This window comes from Oryza sativa, chromosome 10 (genome assembly GCF_034140825.1).
Source record: "Oryza sativa Japonica Group chromosome 10, ASM3414082v1".
Lineage (NCBI taxonomy): Eukaryota > Viridiplantae > Streptophyta > Magnoliopsida > Poales > Poaceae > Oryza > Oryza sativa.
This window is the reverse complement of record NC_089044.1, coordinates 4810514-4832240: the sequence shown is the minus strand read 5'-3', so window position 1 is coordinate 4832240 and position 21727 is coordinate 4810514. Positions and strand designations below refer to the sequence as shown.

General features: G+C 44.3%; 2 protein-coding genes, 1 long non-coding RNA gene, 1 other non-coding gene and 1 pseudogene across 4 annotated transcripts; 1 reads left to right on the top strand and 4 right to left on the bottom strand.

Moving 5' to 3' along the window:
• Positions 1-1325: 1325 nt before the first annotated feature.
• LOC136353713 (uncharacterized) lies at positions 1326-4952 on the top strand (annotated as a pseudogene).
• Positions 4953-5974: 1022 nt separating this feature from the next.
• LOC136353747 (uncharacterized) lies at positions 5975-7049 on the bottom strand. Its single transcript, XR_010737148.1, has 2 exons — positions 6892-7049; positions 5975-6355 (listed from the first exon to the last, which is right to left on the bottom strand). It is a non-coding gene; the product is annotated as an uncharacterized lncRNA (long non-coding RNA).
• Positions 7050-9847: 2798 nt separating this feature from the next.
• Positions 9848-11914, bottom strand: LOC4348180 (chalcone synthase 2). Its single transcript, XM_015758056.3, has 2 exons — positions 11716-11914; positions 9848-10938 (listed from the first exon to the last, which is right to left on the bottom strand). The coding sequence occupies exons 1-2, from the start codon at positions 11912-11914 to the stop codon at positions 9938-9940; spliced, it is 1200 nt and encodes a 399-aa protein (XP_015613542.1). The 3' UTR covers positions 9848-9937.
• A 4537-nt stretch (positions 11915-16451) lies between these two features.
• LOC136351050 (uncharacterized) lies at positions 16452-18373 on the bottom strand. The gene is made up of 2 exons (XM_066304940.1): positions 18099-18373; positions 16452-17963 (listed from the first exon to the last, which is right to left on the bottom strand). The coding sequence occupies exon 2, from the start codon at positions 17880-17882 to the stop codon at positions 16653-16655; it is 1230 nt and encodes a 409-aa protein (XP_066161037.1). The 5' UTR covers positions 17883-17963; positions 18099-18373; the 3' UTR covers positions 16452-16652.
• Positions 18374-18831: 458 nt separating this feature from the next.
• Positions 18832-21423, bottom strand: LOC4348179 (uncharacterized). Its single transcript, XR_010737133.1, has 4 exons — positions 20910-21423; positions 20136-20266; positions 19656-19796; positions 18832-19242 (listed from the first exon to the last, which is right to left on the bottom strand). It is a non-coding gene; the product is annotated as an uncharacterized protein (transcript).
• Positions 21424-21727: the final 304 nt, after the last annotated feature.

The following is a 21727-nucleotide window of genomic DNA, read 5'->3' as shown; positions in this document are numbered from 1 at the left end:
AATTCGGTCATACGTAAATTATGTACGACTTTGGTATTTATTTGGACTTTGAAACCATATAAATCGGCCATGTGCTAATTATATTGGATTTATTGGTATTTATTTCGACTTGTAAGACAATTTAAGAAGGCCATAAATCGGTTTTGTGTACACATCTTTAGTAGTAACAACCATCTTTAGGAGTAAACATTTGTTCTTTACTCCCAGTTGTTACTACCAACCAGGACTAAAGATATCTTTAGTCCCGGTTGAAGCCACGAACCAGGACAAAAGATTACCGGGTATAAATATCCACTGCATCGGCTTCCCCGCGCCACACTTAGACTTCTCCACGATCGATCTTCTTCCTCTCGCGCCATTACCGCCCCAGACATCGCCGCCGCCTCCGCCGTCGTCGTCGCCATGCTCACCGCGCTCATCCGCCCTTGCCAACGCCATCGGCAGCATTGCCTCCCTCAAGGTGAGGGGCGCAAATCTTGCGCCTCCGATCTCGCATTCTCTCTCTCTCGATCGATCTTGACACGCGTCGGCCGACCGGACCTCGCCGCCATCGTCGTCGCTGACTCCACCGCCGGCCGCCGCTGCCGCCGCGCGCCGACACCACCGCCGCCGCGCGCCGACTCCACCTCCACCGCCGCCGCCGCGCGCCAAGTCCACCTCCACCTCCACCGCCGCCGCCACCGCCACCGCCGACTCCACCGCCGCCGCCGCCGCCGCGCGCTGACTCCACCTCCACCGCTGCGCGCCAACTCCACCTCCACCTCCACCGCCGCCGCCACCACCGCCGCCGACATCACTGCCCTCCGCCGCCGCGCGCCGACTCCACCGCCGACTCCATGGTGGAACGTTTGAACGAGAACGTTTTAGCGAACGACGACTTAGCGACTTAGCGACTTAGCGAGAACGACGTCTTAGCGACTTAGCGACTTAACGACTTTCACGAACGACGACTTAGCGACTTAACGACTTTCACGAATGATGACTTAGCGACTTAGCGAGAACGACGTCTTAGCGACTTAACGACTTTCACGAACGACGACTTAGCGACTTAGCGAGAACGACGTCTTAGCGACTAAGCGACTTAGCGACTTAACGAGAACAACGACTTAGCGACTTTCACGAACGACGACTTAGCGACTTTGACGGACAACGACTTAGCGACTTAGCGAGTTAGCGACTTAGCGAGAACAACGACTTAGCGACTTAACGACTTAATGAGAACAACGACTTAGCGAATTATACATGTATACTTGTAGGGTTTAGATGTATGAGCTGTACATGTTGATGTCCATGACCTCACTGTCTTTTTTTCTTTGCACGCACAGATGGCAGACCGCGATGACGAACAAATCCTATTAGACACGATCGCAGAGGGCAGTAGTCAGTACTGGGTGGATGATGAGGGGAACGAGGATCCCAACCAATACCTGAACAAGGAGGGCAACGATGAGGGTAACCAGGAGGCTAACCAGGAGGGGACCGAGGAGGGGACTGATAGTCAACCGTCGGCCGGACAGAAGAGGCCACGCAGGAAAAGAGGTCCCGCGAAGAAGCTTGAGGGAAGGCACATCGTTACTGAGATTGCCCCAGACGGCGAACCAGTAGCCCCGGCGGGTATAGGACGAAAGTTTGTGGATCATTGTGGTTGGGTCGTGAGAGACAACGTCCCTATCAGCATAGTGTACTGGCGTCGAACTAGGTCACGCGGGGATGAAGATAGCTTTCTCCCTGACACAGAGAAGGACATGTTGTGGACCACCATGCTGGAGACATTCACGATCCCTGAGGTAGATCGTCCCAGATGCAAAGAATGGACCCTGAAGAAAATGGCAGAACTATTCCAGAGGTACAAATCAGATATGTACAAGAGATAAATCCTCAAGGGCTTGACAACTGATTTCAACGTGCATAACAAGCTTAGGGATCACTGGGATGCGTTTGTGGCATACAAGATTGGAGCGCAAGGGCAAGCACAGATAGAAAAGAACAAAGCCAATGCAGCTAAGAAGAAATACCATCACCGGCTTGGGTCAGGCGGATATGGAAAGGCAATCCCCAAGTGGGACAAGTTTGGAAGCTGACTTGATAGCAAGGGGTATCAAGCCGGCCACGGCTAATTGGCCTGCGCGATCGAGGAACTGGTTCTATGCACACGGTGGATCGCTCAATCCAGGTGATGGCTCCCTCATATTCGGCGATGAGATTCGAGATGCAGCACGCTGACTTGCGGATGCAATTGAAGCCTCTACGCAGGGGACTTTCCGGCCCGACAGAGAGAAGGACGAGCTCACCCTCGCACTACAGAATCTTGAGCATCCAGGACGAACGCGAGGAAAAGGCGTCCTTCCTTGGAAATATGGATTCAAAGAGGACATCCACACGTATAGGAGTCAGATGAGGAGCAAGAGGGATACAGAGGCTAAGGTCATCGATCTTGAGTATAGGGTGTCCACCTACGAGGCAAGGATGCAAGAGGAGGTGACAAGACAGGTGGACCAATGCCTGGCCGAGTAGCGCGGAATGGAAATACAAGCACCCGTCATGGTGAGCCCCTCGGGCAACCGCAGCAGCTATGCATCAACGGGCCAAGTTGGATCAGAGGGCATTGAGGCAGTGGCAGCTCACGAAGCAACCCACTTCCCCGTTGATGATATCACGCAGCGAACACCCTGCGATATGCATACTCCCTTCAGGAACTTGTCTATCAAGGTATGCGAAATGCGAAATTTGTTACATATATATGTTGATTAGTAATTAATGAACTATATTTCTTGTGAAGGTCGTGTCGGGCATGGCCATACCCACGGACCCTTCGAGTACATACCATTTCTGGCCCATTCCACATGGATATGCGAAGGTCGAGATAGAGCTGGTGGAATGAACCTACGAGGATCTCGAGCTTGACATCCCCGGAGGAGACGGGGAGAAGAAACTTGGAGACACAGCCCACGCCATCATACTCTGGCGTAAGAAGTACATCGTGTTTCCCGGGCAAGAACGGCCGCCCGCTCCTCGTTCCCCGCCGCAAGCACAGTCTCCTCCGCCATCACCGCCTCATCAGTCTCCTCCGGCTCCTTCCCCTGCACCACCACCTCCTCCGCGTGCACCAGCTGCCAAGTCTGCACCGTCGGGCCCGCGGGCAACTACTCCTCCGCGTGCACCTGCTGCCAAGTCTACACCGTCAAGGTCCCGCCCATATGAACCCGCACCATCAAGGCCGAAGAAGAAAGCTAGATCTGACGAGCCACGGCTCCCCGCTCTCAAGAAAAGGGCGTACGACTTGACTCCGGAGGAGCTCGATGAAGCCGTTAGAGCAGAAGTTAGGGAGCAGTTGAAGCCATGTAGTCCGGAAAAGAAGATCCCTATAGCCCCGAATGTTCAGGATCACTTTATTAAGATGGCCGAACCGGGCAAACCGGTCGAAGTTTCTGACTATGATCGAACATTGAGGAAGGCTCTTAAAGCCAAGCCTTCAGCAGTGAAGTGCGGAAAGGAAGTCCCTCAGTTGGGGCAACAGCCACGACAAGAGGTTGAACCGTTAGTCGTAGAACCGGCACAACTAGAGATATGCAACTTCTTGAAAGATACGGGACTGAGTATGGAGCAGTTGCTAGAGGACGGACCTATTGAAACGGCTCCGGTCATGTACACGTTTAAACTCGGTGAACCGCTAGTCACGCCTGATAAGATCAGAGAGCTACCTACACAGATGTACCGGTTCCATCAATGGTACATGGACAAATCAGCGATGGGTAGAGAGATGTTCAGAGCTAGGGTGCGAAACTCAAATTATTACCAAGGAGAAGATGTTATTTGGATCCGGCACAAGGAAGTCTTCGACTTATACCACCTGAAGGCCCTCGACGTCTCTATTCTCAACGCGTGGATTTTGTAAGTACTATTTATAGTTCAATTTTGTTCCTCCTTTGAGTGTTGCTCACACACATTCCTTTTCCCCGTTGTAGAATGGAGATTCAGTTGTGCCGTCAACACAACAAATTCAATACTGGATTCATGGACCCACGCAAAGTGAACACGCTGATGATACAACAATATGAGAAACAAACCGAGGACAATATCGTCCATTTCCTGGTGCAACAGCATTATAAGAGGTTCATACTACTTCCCTACAACACATCGTGAGTTCCTACAATCATAATTAACTTCAATTTTGTTTCTTCAATTTTGTTCCTACAAAGTTCCTACAATCATACTATGTATCATGTAATGCAAATTGCAGATTTCATTGGGTCCTTCTTCTTTTCGATCTTGAGAAATCCAAAGTTCATGTCTACGATTCAATGGATAAACCAGAGAAAACTTTCGCAAAGATTTTCGAAGTGATAGATAGGTATTGTCAGATATTGCACTGTCATTATGAATCATTGTATAACTACTAGGTCTCGGATAATAAATTAATCCTTCCTAACAACTCTAAATAGAGCATGGATTCGGTTCCGTACATTGGTCCGCGGGATCTGGAATGAAAAACTCACCCGGAGGTTCAATTTTCCGGTTAGTACATGCTAGCTCCAATTTTGTATTGAATCACTTCTTTGTTCTAAATCAGATATGCATACTAAATCTCTCGTTGTTTCTCTTTCAGTGTGCAAAGTAGGAAAAGGGGACTAACTTGTGCGGCTATTACGTATGCCATTACATGCACTGCTTAGCACACCAAATCAGGACTGGCCAGGACCTTGAAGTACGTAAATTTATTCTTTCGTCAATTATTGCTTACTGGTTTCATATATATAATCCCCTTTTTTTCCAAATAACAGATGATTTACCTGATAGATAACACCACCCACGATGATTTCATAAGGGCTGTTCAAGAAAAGATAATGGGATTCATCAACAAGCATATTCTTGATCCCACAGGAGAATTCTATTACGATGGATCGACTATTCATAAAGCCGGTCCTTCTTCTTCCGATGCCACCAAGTCGTAGTAGCAGAAACAAAGATTACAACGTCCGAACGAATTGTAATATATATCTATATATTCATATATGCACACATGCATTTACTTTTGTGTACTTGGTATGGTAATATATGTGTATATTTACTTACTTGCAAACTCATATTTTGTTAATATATATATGCATATGACCTCTAATTACTTAAGTGCACACATATTTGTATATACATACATACATACATATATATATATATATATATATATATATATATATATATATATATATATATATATATATATATATATATATATATATATATATATATATATATATATATATATATATATATATATATATATATATGGCAGCGCTAAACCGCACCCAAGGTGCGTAATAACTAAAACGCTCCCCTCACAACCAACCCCCACCCCACCCCACCCCACCCCCTACCCCCACCCCACCGCTGGTCGGCACTCCCACCCCACCTCCCTCTCGTCCGCTCCCACCCCCACTTCCCTCTCGTCCGCCAACCGCCACCCACCCCTTCCATTCCCACCCTTTTTTTGATTCCCACTGCTTCTCTTCCCTTTTAGTAAATAAATTACTAATCAACATATTAATCTTGCCACGAATTTTCTTTTAGTAAATAAATTACGTATAATCAACAAATAAATATTGCCATGATTTTTTCTTCGGTAAATAAATTATTTCCGGTGGTTTATTTTTATTTTGTTGGCTGCCACGAAATTTTCTTCGGTAAAATAAATTACTCCCGGTTTATTTTGCTCCCCTCCTTTGTGTTGGCTTTAAGTAAAAAAATTACTCCCGGTTTATTTTATTCCTCTCCTTGGTTTTGGCTTCTAAGTAAAGAAATTACTGTCGACGAAATATATTGATCCATTCCCCTCCTTGGTTTTGGCTTTTATGTAAAGAAATTACTATTGCCAGAACATATTGAATCTAGCAAGAATTCCGTTCCGGTTCTAGTGGTCTTATGTCATTAGATGAATTACTCTATGCGTAGACATAACTTATAGCCCGCTTTCTATCAGTAAATTAATTACTCACAAGTTAGATTAAAAAAATTTTGATCGAGTAAATTAATTTCGGTATTACATCAACGATGTGATCACACATGCAATGTGGTACATTGGTAGAATAAACAGAACTAATTAAAGATCACAACAGCTCCAGTAAAAAAATCACAACAGCAACACCACTGAAGGATACGGTGATGAAGATTGATGCCAAGACTAATACGACAATGTAGATCAAGGTCAATGATCCATCTATGCATGCACGAATCCAACAAGCAAGACAACGCCAATAAAACAAATCGACATGGAGCCGACGAAGTGCTGCATATTCTCAAGTCCTCCCTGTCGACAGATATCTGTCACCACGGCCGTCTGGAGAGGCATTCTCATAGCCATCTGGATAAAAAAAATGAAGGTTACTTCTAAGTATCACAAATCAGCAAAATAAATATGATTTCACTTAAACCTAGTATTTCATAGCCATAATATTGCTGTTGTGAATTGCTTTGCCATAAAAGAAAGCAAACATATTTTTTTCCATATAGAAAATAACTCTGAGAATCAACGAGATACTTAATTGAACCAATCCCCCCATCATACAGTTTAATGACCTTGTAAGATGCTAGTAGCAGCACTGCACAAGAAAGGAAAGCACAATCTGAAATTAATCATGCAAAAGGCTGAGATGCAGCATCCACCACCATGACAATGCATCAACAAAACATGAACCTCCATGAGCAAAGCAATACCAAGAAAACAAGAACCGGCACGAAGAAACCCAAGAAGCGAATGGATCCAACGATGATGAGCATATACAAGGACCTCCAGCAGACAATGGATGCGGACACCGGTAACGGGTGCACTACATATCTAACCAAAAAGAACCACATGCCGATCCGGCCACGACCCGACGACAACCCCGGGCAACACACCTCGAGCAACGGCGGGAGAGGGTGGTGATTAAGTCGGCCGCCCGTCGCCTGGACGCCGCCACCCTTGGCAGTAGGCGGGGCACGCCGCCGCTGTTGAACTGCTCCATCGACCGCCGCAGCCATCGCTCTCCTCCTTGCCTCCGCTGCGCCGCTAGATCCGTAAAAAGCGGAGAGAGAGAGGGGAAAGTGAGAGGAGCATTTTAGCTATTACGCACCCTAGGTCTATATATATATATATATATATATATATATATTACACACATGCATATATGTGTGCACTATATGTATAATTGCATTATATATATGTATAGATATACATATAGTGCACACATATATGCATGTGTGTAATATATACATTTCTATATTATGCATATATATATATATATATATATATATATATATATATATATATGTACACCAGGCAGCACAACCAAATTAAAAAAAATAAAAGAAAATTCTTTAGTCCCGGTTATGGCTTTGCCGGTCACGTGGCTCAGCCATCTTTAGTCCCGGTTGGTGTCACCAACCGGGACTAAAGATGGAGATTTACTCCTGGGTATTTGAACCGGGACTAAAGACCGTCATCTTTAGTCCCGGATTCTCCCTCCCGATTCGCTACCCGGGAGTAAAGGGGGTTGCGAACCGGGAGAGATGAGCACTTCTCAAGTAGTGCCTCTTGCGATGGAGTGGAGCCATGCGGTAAGAATGCTAGCTACAGAAAGAATAGCGCCGGAGGCCTGGCAACCTGGGGGCTGTGAACCGATGCAGCGGACGCTGTGACGAAGCAGAACGAGGCATCGGTGACGTCCGTCCGCCTGTGGTGGTGGTGGTGGAGGATAGCATCGCCATGCTTCGGATGCCACTGCAGAGTAGCCCATGAGATTAACGGAAATCAACGAGCAGCACAGCACGGTACGGACTGCCGAGAGGTTGCCCAGCCCCTTCTGCATCCTATCAATTTCTTCGGTGCTTCGGATTCTACTGAAAACTGAACCGAATTTTCTTGGTTTTATTGCCTCGTTGTCTTTTTCTTTCTAGTGAAAACTGAACTCTAAAGAAACTGAAAAGACAAACCAGATAAAACTGGGAAAACCGAACGCCTGCCCCAAGGGACAGGTGTGGTGACCAACATCCGCCGAGCATCGGCCAGAATCGAGTGGTAGTGGTGTGATTGGTGAAGGGAGGTAAGAATCGCGGTGAAGGGCAATGGAGAACACCTCCTATGGATTCTACGGTGATCTACCAACCTACAGGGATGCAGTGATGCTAGCAATATGTTTGGAGTGATTGACAGACAAATGTGAGCTTTATTAATATGATTTGACATACAGAAAATAAGTTTGGAAAACCCTTCTTCATTCAAGTCTATTGCCATTCTTACTTGGAACATATATGGATCATAAGAAATTATTATATTTTTAACAATAATAATCTTCATGGAACTTAATGAGAACCAACTTTAAGAAAGATATTACTCTGCATATGTAAATGATAAGAGATCTTTTACGGTGTTTGCAAGGTACTTGAAGGTGAAATAATGTGCACCGTTGATCAGAGAGGGGCAAGGTACGGAACAAAATTATTGTAGCATGATGGCATTTGAGTAATTAACTAGTAAAACATAGGCAATACATTTGAATTGAATATATCCTTCCAGTGATCGGTGTATTGTAGTAGCTATCAGTATCGCTGTAGAGAAAAAAGTAAATCAAGGATACTCCGTTGATTTAGCGATTGATTCAATTATATCAAAAAGTAAATCGTGTCTCATTTCTTCTCTCCCTTTTGTTTCATTCGTGTTCTAGGGTTTGAACCAGTTCAGCCACCTCCGCTGCCACCTACGTCCCTCCCATCGCCCACACCGGTGTCGGTGCGGCAGCGCAACCTGCGTCTCTCCCATCGCCATTGTCGGTGAGGACCCGTTGCCATCTTCCTCTTCCCCAGGTTGGACATGGCGCTAACGACCAGATTAATGGCACTCACCGGCTTGCCGCTAGACATGGACGCGGTCGCCTAATCTGCGAGTGCAATTCACGCATGTGCTACAGATCTACGGAAAGGTCCTCTCTTTATAACTCCATCTGCTTTGTTGGTCTTGCGGGAACTAGTTCATGAGCAAGCAAATGACCTAAATGAGGATGACATGGATACTACTGAAGCTGGGATTGGTGATGAAAATGAGGCTTTCATGGATGACGAAAATGAAAATTATATGGATTTCGAGTACATTCGTCACCAATTGCTAGCCCAAGGCCAGAAACATGTTATAAGAACACAATATGTAAATCTAAAAAAATCACGCAAAAGAGAACATCAAAGAATACAAAAAAGTAAATCTAGAGAAAATGAATTAAGAACATGTTACACTAGTGCCAGGTAAATGACCTAACTCAAACACAACGTAAATCTACAGGAAATCACACAAAAGAGACGCAAATAAGAACATGTGGTACCAGGTAGATGTTAACTCGTACAGTCGTACCTACGTGGTACCTATTATAATTTGGGGGGAGGGACAATTTTACCCTTTTTCTCTATTAACAAAATTATATTTTTATCCTTAGTACCTAAGTATCTATACTAATATTTAAATACCTTTACATAGTACCTGTGATTGAGAACTGTTGGATCTTTACCCTTTTGGAATGCAAACACCGTAAAAGTTCTCGAATGATAAAGGAGGAAGACAAACCCATTAGGCAATCATGGGTACAAACTTCAGCATAAATATTTTATAAATTCCGATGTTGTAACCTGTGTTGTAATTATTGTTCTTTTTATTACCAGGGCATTGGCAGAGGTAGTATTTTAATTATACATACACATGACACAGGGTATTCCAAATTTTGTTACAAATCAATAAAGCTTATGAATCAGAGGACACATGGAAGTGATAAAAGTTTATTTACAACATGTAGTAGAGTTGAGAATACTTAAGCATGCATAAACAATTGATTCAGTGTCACCCATTAATTAATTTCCATAGTGTAGTGAAATATCGAAGCATCAGATGATTCCGATTGCATTATTTTCATGACAGTGGTAACTAATTTTGCTTAAGACCACGTGCCAATGGGTTGCGCATAACAATTGTCTCAATTGTGATCCCTGGTCCAAAGGCCAGCATCACTCCCCATTCATGCTGCTGTGACTCATCTTCGTCCTTCTCCCGACGGTGGCATAGTTCATCAAGAACGAATGCAATAGTTGCACCACTCATGTTCCCAAACTCGCGTAGCACTTGCCGGCTTGCTGCAAGCTTCCATGGTTGCAACTGTAGCTTGCCCTCTATGTTGTCAAGGATAGCACGGCCGCCGGGGTGCACCGCCCAGAAGAGATTGTTCCAGTCAGGATCTGTGTATCCGACCGATTGGAAGGATTCGAGCAAGCTCTGCTGGATGTTATCCTTGATCAGCATTGGCACCTGGACAGAGAGGTGGAAATCTATGCCGGTGCTAGTGGCCTGCATGCCAAGTGCGTGCTCGGTTCCTGGTATCATGGTCTGTGAGGCAGCAACCATCTCGAACAACGGGCACTCGCCATCAGAAAACGGGCCTGCGCCAACGATTATTGCACCGGCACCATCCCCAAACAGTCCATGTCCGACAATTTTGCTTTCGTCTGGGGTGGAGAAACATACCAGGGTTAGCTCTGAGAGTGCTACAAGGACGCGTGCACCACGGTTGTTCTCAGCAAGCTCCTTGGCGAGTTGGAGCGCCCTGCCACCGCCAGAGCAGCCGTGGAGGCTGAGGATTGTGCGGGAGACAGAAGGACGGAGGCCAAGGAGCGATGCCAGCTGGAGGTCAGCGCTAGGGGCACGACATCCAGAGTAGGTGCTGAAGATGAGGTGGGTAATGTCGGTGGCTGGACGGCCCCACTTGGCAATGGCCTTCCTTGCAGCAGACTCGGCGAGCTTTGGGACCTCGGCGGCGGCGATTTCAACACGAGCTTCAAGGGAGGGCTGGTGTTTGTCAATGATCTCTGGATGGGCACGGATGATCTCCTCATCAAGGTGGATGTATCGCTTCTCTATGCCTGATTTTTTACCTATAATTAAAAGGAAGAACCAATGCCTCTATTAATTAGGTTGTACCTAGTAGTCTTGAGGATAGAAAAAATATATAGAACATATCATTGCAGATTTATATCTCTGTTGCAAATAATTACAAAACTAAAATATATGTTATAATGCTCTTTCCAGAACAAAATCACGCAATTTGTTTTCGTATGTATTCTCCAAATATTTAGGAAGCTGTACATGTTTAAAATTTGGAAAGATTGACTTGGCACATGGTTTTGTTGAAGTACCAATGGTCTCATGATGTAGTATTTAAATCCTAGTCCCGGCCAGCAATAATAAACAATTTAGTGAGATTTCAATAAAAATTTAGTAAGACCCAGAGATTATTGTTGTGACTCCCTCTGTTGAGATCTAATTAAAAGTGGGAACTCCTCACTCATAGGTAAGTGCTTGTGGTGTGCGTGCCTGATTTTTAACGTGACAAAGACCATTAATTTGGTTTTTACCTGCATTTATCACTTAGATTGCAAAATGGCAAAAACACTTATGAAGCGTGTCTAAAGTCGAGTATTATCATACTCTTCATTTCTGATTACTAGATAGTGCGGCATATATATCTAACCTCTATATAGGACACGTAGAGCCTACATTCTTTTCAACATAGAATAAATATATGTGTGGTTTAGGAACCATGGCATGATATTGCTAGAAATGTAAGAGCTTGCATAACTTGTTTCTGATTGAAGTAAATGGAAAATAATTAATAATAGTCATATGATAAGTAGATTGAACGATCTTCTTACATATCCTCTTCATCTTGTCCTTAAGTTCAGTAAGATGCTCGCTCTTGGTTAGGCCGAAGTAGTAGTCGGCAAAGTTATCCTGAGGAACAATATTAGCTGGGTTTGCAGTGCCGATGGCGATGATGGTGGCGGGGCCTTCCGCGCGCTGTGCGCTACGGCGGCTGTCAACAACGGCGGCGGTGGTAGCTGCTCCAGGCATGGTGATGGAAATGGAAGATGTGTGCTTATGAAATTAGTTAGCCTGAGAGAGATAGAAGATTATGTGATGCGTCTATGGATGGAGCCTCTTGCTGCTGTCTCTGTGTTTTTATACTAAGCATATCAGCTACCTAGCACTAGGTAGCCACGAACTCTATCTGCATTAGTAAATGGCTTAGAGAAATTCTCAAAAAATCGTCACATGTTCCGTGGGTTTAATGAAATGAAATAGAAATATTTTTCTTCTATAGACCACATATAATATATATATATAACTCAATACCATAATATATGTAGTAACACCCTGATCACATGGCCATGAACAAAATCATACATTAAGAGAACTATAAAAGACATATCTTCCAAACTCTAAATTTACAATTAAAGTTGGGTCTGCCATTCAATCCACAGCTACTGTGGTCTGGATCAAGGACCCTTTTTCCACTTCATGTCCTCTAACATCGTGCAAAGTATCAAATGAGCAAAATCTTTACACGAGCTTTATTATATTAGAAGGAGCTGCTACGTACCTGGCTGCTATCATGATTAATTCCATTGCATCGCGCGTTATTATTTTTAGATAACAGGAAAAATATCCCTGCCATGTTCAATATATATAGTATCTTATTTTCACGATAGACTATAGATTAGAGTATGTAATTAATAAATACTAACATATAATATTGTAGAGCAAACTAGTTTAGAATGCGATACCGTACCCAAATATTTCAGCATTAATTCGTATTTTCATATGCAGCTTGCGATCGTCGAGCTATCATTGTAGTCCAAACATAGCTGGCTTGGGGTTGTTAAATTATTTTTTCTGCACAATCACTGCACTCCTGCATTGAGCTTAATCTTCCCTTTCAAATTAATGAGTTTCAGGAGAATCAACTAGTGCTGTGGAGTTTACATATCTTAATACTCCCTCCATCTCAAAATATTTGACGCCGTTGACTTTTTAAAAAATATTTGACCGTTCATCTTATTCAAAAAATTTAGGTAATTATTAATTCTTTTCCTATCATTTGATTTATTGTTAAGTATACTTTTACGTATACATATAGTTTTACACATTTCACAAAAGTTTTTGAATAAGACGAACAGTCAAACATGTTTAAAAAGTCAATGGCGTTAAACATTTAGGAAAGGAGGGAGTATATAACTCGATATTGATCGATCCAATCCTACAGCATACCTTTTTTTTATATATTTAGCTTGTGATTGTCCAGCTGTTAATCTAGATCACTGAGATAGTCAATTAACTTAGTTTTCCGCACAATCACCCCTCATCTCATAATCGACAGAGTGGTCACTAGAATCATGTACCGAATAAAATAATATGTATCACTCATGACTGCGACATTGGTTAAGACTGGTAATGTTTCGGATATTCGGCGATTAAAAGAAAAATATGATATCGATTGTTGAAACATGAATTCAGCAATAATAAAAGGGGTAGCACACGAGACCTAAAAGTGGATGGATGCGGAGACAAAGGATTTAGACAGGTTCAGGCCCTCTCGATGAGAAGTAATACCCTACTCCTGTTTAGGGATTTGAATCCGCCAGGTGTAGTATAGATCTGACGATCATATGTGCTCATGCCCCCTAGAGGGCCTCCTGCCCACCTTATATAGGATGGAGGGCAGGATTACAAGATAGAAACCTTAACCAATACGGTATCGGTTTCCAATATTATCAAACCAGGACTTTAGGCCGTTCCGTAATATACAAGGAAACGTAATACCCAAGTCATGATCTGTTACATATTCCATAGATATAAGTTATCCCCTATAACTAGTCAGATAACCATGCCGTGTGGGTATGGGGTACCCATAATCTCCACATCGATAAATGGTCGTCATTCTCTCATAATTAAATGTCATAAACATGGGTACCGGGTATCCCACGACCTGCAAAGATGATTCTTGCAGGCGGCGTCTTATGTGCTCCGCCTGCCATAACCTATCTTCACAGACGGACCGCTAACTCCTCCCCGGTACTCATTTTCGCCGGCGGAGTTTTTCTCCGATGACCATACCTGCCTACGAAAAAAATACCCAACAACGGCAAAAATGCTTTTTCTAGTAGTGATTCTTCATGCATCGTTCTTTAGCCTGAGCATCCCACATAACATCGTTGATTGTCTAGACCCCAACTCCCACTAGGTTCAATTCTAATTCCATCACCGACATTGCTCCTTCAGCCTTAATCAATGCCTGCACATTAACAGCAATGAAATTGTTGTCGAAAAACAACCACTTCTGCCGAAAGGCAGGCTTCACTTGAAGAGTGGAAAAGGAAAATAGTGGTTGTGTATTAATTTCTTCAAAATTAGCTCCCCCACTGCACACCCCCTAGGGGATATTTATAGGTCGATAACTGGGTTTGCAAACCCTAAGGTTTGGCATGCAAGTGTTTCCACATTATTATCCCCTTGATAAGGATGTTTATAGGGTATCCTATTCTTTAGCCTACCTAACCGGCCTACTAGCCTTATTGGGATAATCTTGGGTTGCCAACTAGGCCTTGGGGACCTTATTCTGTTCTTTTTTTTTTGCGAAGCTTATCCTGCTTTGTTGTCTGAGGTGCTTCGTCCTCGCTTGAGACGATTCACCCATCGTTGCCCTGCTCCGGCTCACTTCGCTTCGCTTTGCTTATCCTCTCTTTGCTCTGCTCCATGCTGGTTCTCTGGTTCCTTGGTGCTTCGGCAGGCAGGTCGAAAGGTTCACTAACCTGCATCCAACAGAAATCATATTACGAGTACAACTTCTTCCCAACTTGATACAATTAGTGCAGCAACAGTGTCGACGAACTGTGCCTGACAGTACAAAATCTAGTGAAACCAGTGTTTGGTGGAGTGGGTTTGAGGCTTTGATTTGCTTGCTCTCCTCTAGATCATGCAAAACTCACAAGTTTCTACCCAGTTTCGGGCCTCCCTGAGGATAACAATCCTACTCCTACATTTCCTTTTTTTGGATTGAATAAACTAGGGATATACAAACCCAAATCATTTTTCCTACATAACTCGAGAGTCTGTCTTCAAATGTTTTCAACCCCTTCATGGGGAACCCTCGGCCCTTTATATAGTATGATAGAGGGACAAAACCAAGAGAACCGTGCAAACACCCATGATGGTCTAAGCCCTAGTTGCTGTGCTACTACCACATTGTTGAGTAGATCAGATGCTAGCTAATCCTGTCAGCGGGCAGGATCCACTATGTCCCCCCCCCCTAGGGATTTCTAGGCTGCCATCCGCTCATAGCCCTTGGGAACGCCGTGCGTTCGGCCTAATCCACCTCTGGGCAGTGGTGTAACAGACGGCCTAGGTTTACCAATCTGTGGGGTGGTCCCGGTGGGACCACACAAAAAATAAGGCAACCGACCCAACTATATATAGAAAAAATAATAGAAAAAAAGCGCATGAACCTGGAATTGGAAACCGAAACGTCGCGCGCAGCATCACACGATTGCTACGCGTCCTCTCCTCACTTGACTACTCGTTTTTCGCGCTGCCTCCTGCCACCCGCATTTGCAACAGCAAGTCCATGTGGAGAGGAGCAGAGGACGGAGGACTGCGACTCCACGAGCGCCGGCTGCCGCCGCCACCCGCCTATCACCGGCCACCGCTCGCGAAGCCGAGTGGCTAGCGTGACGAGACTACGAGTCCACTCTCCGCTATATTGTAGATCGCTAATTGTTGAAACATGCAGCAAAGAAAAATAGTTCTAAATTGCCTTCTTCCCCAGTTGTGGTATAGGAGCACACTCAGGAACAAGACGTTGAGAAGATGTCTCACCACCACCGCCGCCGGTTTATGACATTGACAGCCTTCCACATGATCAAGAGGAAAGACTACCCATTGTAAGTTATCTTGTCAATGATCAAGATGCAGTTCGGAGAGCATATGTTCTTAAAGGCCCATTTAAACCTTATCCACATGATTTTAAGAAAAGAAAAATTGGAAATAGAGATCGGCAATAACAAAAGGGAGCAGCGCACGAGATCTAAAAGTGGATGAATAAAGAAGATAAGGATTTAGACATGTTCAGGCACTCTCAATGAGGTAATACCCTACTCCTATTTGAGGATTGTATCCGCCGGATGTTGTATTGATTTGGCGATCGAGTTATGGTTATGTCCTCGGAGAGCTCCTTGCTCACTTGTATAGGTTCGGGGTAGATTTACAGAGAAGAAACCTATTTGAACACGGCATCAGTTTTCTAATCTATTATATGATAACCTAACAAAACCTATGGGCTATGCCGCATGATACAAGCCAACATTATTCTCAAGCCCAAGACCATTACATAATGCTATGGGTCCAACCCACCTCCTATTTCCAATTGGATACGTAGGCTGAGTGGATATGTGGTACCCATGATCTCCACAGTTCAGCCTGAGGAGGTACCTTCAAATCTAAGAGTCCAGGATAGCATTACAAAAGCCTAGCAAATAAATACCACAGATAAGAAAGATAAGCAAAATAAAAGAAAATTGGCTTAGGATAGAGTTAAAACAAGTAATTTGAAATGGAGGAAGTAATGTTTTTCATTCTAAAGACAAAATAGACGGAGACATTCATGTCCAAGTCCGAAATCTACATGATTCTGAGTTGTTTATGACAATTAAGTCACAATAATATAGTTGTTTCTGACAATCAAATCGCAAAAATATTCTGATGATACACCTAACGGATAGAACAGGGAGTCTTGAAAACAAAACCCCAACATTATTCAGAACACAGCATCAATGTAAGCCCCATTAGCCAAGTGAAATCGCGACTTGTGCGTGGTCATTTGAAGCTCCACTCTCCCATTTCTGTTTCCGCTGCAATTGCCGTGATTCACAACCTTGGTTACCTCCACACCGGTCAAGATTACAAAATCCTGCCAAGTCAATTTATTGTCAAAATCGCCACCCAACTCCAGTTTTTCAATGAACCTTGCGATGCAGAACCTGCCTGAGCCCAGGTTAACAAGTTGAGGATCCTGTGTTACCTGCCATACCCTGTTTTGTTCAAGTTCCTTCCAACTGCTAACTAGCTCTGGCTGGGAATCCATGGCTGACAGATCAGCAGCAGCCAACAGCTGGTCCTCGGCAGAGAGGCCAAACCAGAGCTTGAGCTCGGGAACATACTCGACCTTGCCCAAGAAGGGTAGCGTCCACTCGCCCACTCGACTCCACATGTTGCTGGCCACGTCCAAACAGTAGGTTCCTGCGTCCTCAGCCGATACGAGGATGCGCCACGAACCGTCGTCATCGCCGGCAACCACGGCATAGGATGTGATTCGATGGCGTCTCTGGCTGTAGGCGTAATCGCGGACGTATGGCGGTGGCGGGAGCAGCTGGCAGTACCACGACATGAACGACGCTGTCACCGTGGGCTTGCGGTAGACAAAGGCCTCGAACTGATCGATGCACCGCGCGCTACACCCCGCCTCTGATTTGGGGCTTTTCTCCATGATGTAGAGACTGTTGCCTTCACCATCGCCGCCGTCGTTGTCCGTGCCGGGGACGAAGAGGGAGAAGGGCCTCCACTTGGGTTTGTTGAGGCTTGGCATTGTCACCACCTGGTCTGTGTCGGCGTCGAAGAGGAATGCGCGGCCAGACTGGTCCACGCAGACAACCTTGCGATCTGCAAGCGGGAAGCAGTCGATATTCCACCCGTAATCAGGATCAGCCGCTTGAGCTTTGAAGCTGAAGATTGGGTCGGGAAGCTGGAACTTCTCCTGCACCATAAACGCTGCCCCATCCGCATGTTTGTTCTTCGTATTGAAGGCATCAGCAGTCTGTTGTTGCTGCGAAATAATGCTGCTGCTGCTGCACGCTTCCATTGTTGTTGCCGTTGGTAACGGTGGGTGAAAGAGTGGGTAGCGTGTCAAGTCGATGCAGCTAAGTGATCTGATGCCAGGATCCGCCCCGTTCTCCACGATCAGATTCAGAAACCGCCGCGGGAGGCTCATCGTCTTTCAATCAACCGAAACTCAAACTTTGGATCGGAAACAATTGTGACTTTGTGAGGAAGGAAGGAGGAGTACCTCGTCCTGCGGTCGAATCGCCCAAGATGGCATCATAAAAACCCAAGCAAATAAATACCTCAGATAAGATAATAAAGATAAAGCAAAAGAAGAGTAAATTATTGGCTCTCGATCAAAAAAGAAGAAGATGATGAGGCGGACCTGATCAGCTGAGGCGGGTGCAAGGTCGGAGAAGTGAGAAGAAATCTCATACTTTGGGGGAGTATGAGATTGCTGAACGTCTAGGGTTTAAGAAATCTCAGCCACAGGCGGGCGCTTGGGCCGTTCTGTACGGGCCTCGGCCACAGCCCACAGCCACACTAGTAAAATGTTTTTTTTTTCGAAACAATACCAATATTGCTGCCCAGCTTAATATTTCGCCCAACGGCAAGCTCCTGCCGATATCTATCTCCTCTGTACGTATGAGTGTCAGTCGGATGCTTGCATGCAGCAATCAGTATACATACTTGTGCAATTGAATACTCCCTCCGTTTTTCGTTATAAGTTCATTTTGAATTTGGTCAAAATCAAACTACTTCAAATTTAATCAATCTATATACCTACTTAAAATATACCTACTTAAAAAAATAAGTAAGGCTTTCGGTAGGGTTTTTTCGTCCGTCAATTTTTTTTCACACGCGGTATTTTTCTCACGCGCGGTTTTTTTGGCCGGTTTTTATCAGATTCCGGTTTTTTTACGTGTGGTTTTTGTCCGATTTTTTTGTCCGATTGTTTTTTGGTGGGCCCGGATATTCCCCACCGCGTCCAATTTTTTTGTGGGCCCGGTTTTTTTCCAACCGTTGATTCTGATGGGCCCGGTTTTTTATATACAAAAGAAAAAAACCACAGGAATCCATGTTCACCATGTTCACGCACAGAAACACAGTAGTCCAGGTTCACGCACAAAAAACACAGGAGTCCAGTTCACACACAAAATATACATACAAAAAAACAGAGTCCAGGTTTACCAGGTTCACGCAAGAAAACAATATCGCATACGAGTCAGGTTGGTTCGCCCACACCTTTTCCTGCTCCTGTTTGCGCAGCCCAAGTCAGGAGTTAGATTCTATCCCGATTCTATCCCGAGTCAGATTCTATCCCGCTTTTGTTTCCGCTATATTTAGCTAGCACTCCCACTAACGTGATTTTATAGATTTTTCTCGCAGGACAAAATACACAAATATGATTACAGGCAATACAAATAATAGAAGCGCACAAGAAGATATAGATCACAAGGCTCTTCTTCCTCTAGGATGTCAAGCCACCTCCAATTAATGTCGATTCCAGGTTATCAATGAACTCAACCCTGAATGCAATTTCAATTTCATTAGATTTATAAGATTAATATTGAATAAAACTACCCAAGGTCTTTTTTCTGTCCATGCAGAAACATATAGCAAGTTAGCAACAGGCATATTTTCATTTCAGTTGCTCAGCGGCTATTTTCATAACATACCACCACAAAATCTAGGAGTTGCAAACCCAAACATGAAAATCTCTTTTTTAAGTGGCTTTATATATTACTAGAAGAAAGAAAAAGTATTGGTAATTGCAGCAAGAGCAATTTTATGCAGAAAAACATTAACTGTGCAGACAGATGAACCATCGTTTAATTATTGCAATTTTTTATCATGCTCTAAGAACCTTAATGTTTATCATGCTCTAAAAACCAAGTAAATACAACACGACTAGATGAATGTCTTTCTGCTTTCTTTTTACCTTATGTCCGCTCTGCTTTTATTCTTATTTATTGGCAGTAATTACCGGAATATTTTTGGCAATCATCTCGATTCTATACCTCCAACCCATCAAAGGGTGATAAGAAGAAGGTTCACAATGCAGCACGACATTGCCAATTGCCTGAAAACAATGTCATAGCCAACACTTATACCAATCCAGATCAGCAGACATCAGTATGGAGCTCTTAAAAATTCCAAAGCATTACAACGGGGCATAGCAAGTACAATAGGTTCCAATTTAGCCATGCAACTAAACTTAATTCTGAAAAAAAAATTGACCTGATCATCATAACTCTTTAGATTAAGAAAGATATATCTTGATGATCTTTCAGAATTTCATGTTCATAAGCTTATATTATTGTTGAGAAAGGCTCCAATTCTATACACATGCATAAAGCAAAATATTTTAAATCAAAGATGTGTAGGGAAATTTTATAGACTCCAATGCTACCAGAAGTACCTTAAATCACGGATGCATTAGTGAGTCTTTTTGCAATAATCTCCACATTCTTCAGCAGAGCACTATCATGAACCTCAGTACACTGATAATTTAGATGTATAGTCCTTGGTTCCAATATCGCTATACTGTCCCTGCATCATGGAAACAAATGCAAGTAAGAAAAAATATCCATCACATATCAAAACAAAGTTTCTTTAAATCAAATAAAAGCATCATGGCATATAGCAAACTAAGGTTTGATTTTTTTTTTTTTGGTGCTACATTGGTACATGTCAGAATTGAGTGTTCCTAAACAGATGACCAATCAGGCATGCACATTGCAACCAAAACAAAGCAGGAAACCATGTGATCAGATATTACATCGTAAGAGAAAAAAAAATTGGTTGCAGTAGTACGGCTGTAGTTTGCACAAAATTTGAGTCCGTCGCCTATCGCTCGCGCCATTACGATCGAACAAAGACAGAGAGGGCAGATACCATGTTCAACACGAAAGAGATTACTAGAACCAAAACGATTACTACAGATTCAATTTGGACTAAAAAGGGGGATGAAATAAACCTCATAAATACAAGAAGGATTCCACTAGATTACTACAACAACCAATCGAGGAAGACTCAATTGGTCAGATCGAAGCCGCGTGAAGCGCAGATCCAGCAAGAAGGAAGAAGAGGGTTCTGGCGGTTCAGGGGCTGAAGAGAGCATAGAACGGCAGGGGGATTGTGGGCGCCGGTCAGCAAGGAAGAGAAGATTGCATTATTGCAACGATGAACTCACCGTGGCCACTCTAGATCCGCTCCACCGCTGATGTGTGCAGCCGTCGTCGAGGTTGTCGCCCCCTTCTTCCAATCTGCCACCCCACCTCATGGCCGGCCAAGAAAGGAGAGCAGGGGCGCCGGCACCATCTAGCTCGCCATCTGGCGAGTGGGGGGCAAAGGCAAGGGGTGTAAGGAACGACTGACCCTGGCTTGCTCTTGCGCCGCCACCATCAAGCTCGTCGTCCGACGAGGAGGGGCAGTGGTGGCGGAGGCTAGGAAGATGGCGAGGGAGAGGTGAGTGCCAGCGGCACAAGATACGCCGTCACCGAGGCCACTCCGCCGACCCCTAGGAGGCCAGGACACCGCCGCCATGGAGCCCTCTGCCGATGGCTCGCGCCTCACGTCTGCTGAGGGGCTGATCCGAACGCTGCCGCCTGGGGAGAGAGGTCACCGCAGAGGGGAGTCCAGATCCGGCGGAGATGGGCAGCATGCTCCTCCTCTGACCCCTCACTTCCATATCCAACGTCGCCAACAAGGGGACACACTGTTCACCAAGCACCATAAATCCTAGAAAGAGAAAAGTAAAATGGAAAAGGAAACCATCACCTCGCTATGGAACTGTTCGAGAGGGAGGCAAAATCATGGTGGTGCTAGCTGGCTTTGTGGCTTCCTGGGATAGAGCTGTCGATGGAGAAAGTAAGGGGCATTTTGATTTATAGAAAAAATGTAGAAATTTTGGAGGATTTCAATTCTATGAAAAAAAAATCCTACGAAGGTCTTTGAAACAAAAGATTGTATCCTATCTAATCCTTTAAAATTTTTATGGAATGGGTAATC

What these genes read in the sequence shown, in the direction of transcription:
- LOC4348180 (XM_015758056.3), bottom strand. Translation starts at nt 11,914, where the DNA reads ATGCCTGGAGCAGCTACCACCGCCGCCGTTGTTGACAGCCGCCGTAGC. An exon ending in GGACAAGATGAAGAGGATAT is followed by an intron (nt 10,939 to 11,715) that starts GTAAGAAGATCG and finishes TTTTAATTATAG; the next exon opens with GTAAAAAATCAGGCATAGAG.
- LOC136351050 (XM_066304940.1), bottom strand. Translation starts at nt 17,882, where the DNA reads ATGAGCCTCCCGCGGCGGTTTCTGAATCTGATCGTGGAGAACGGGGCG.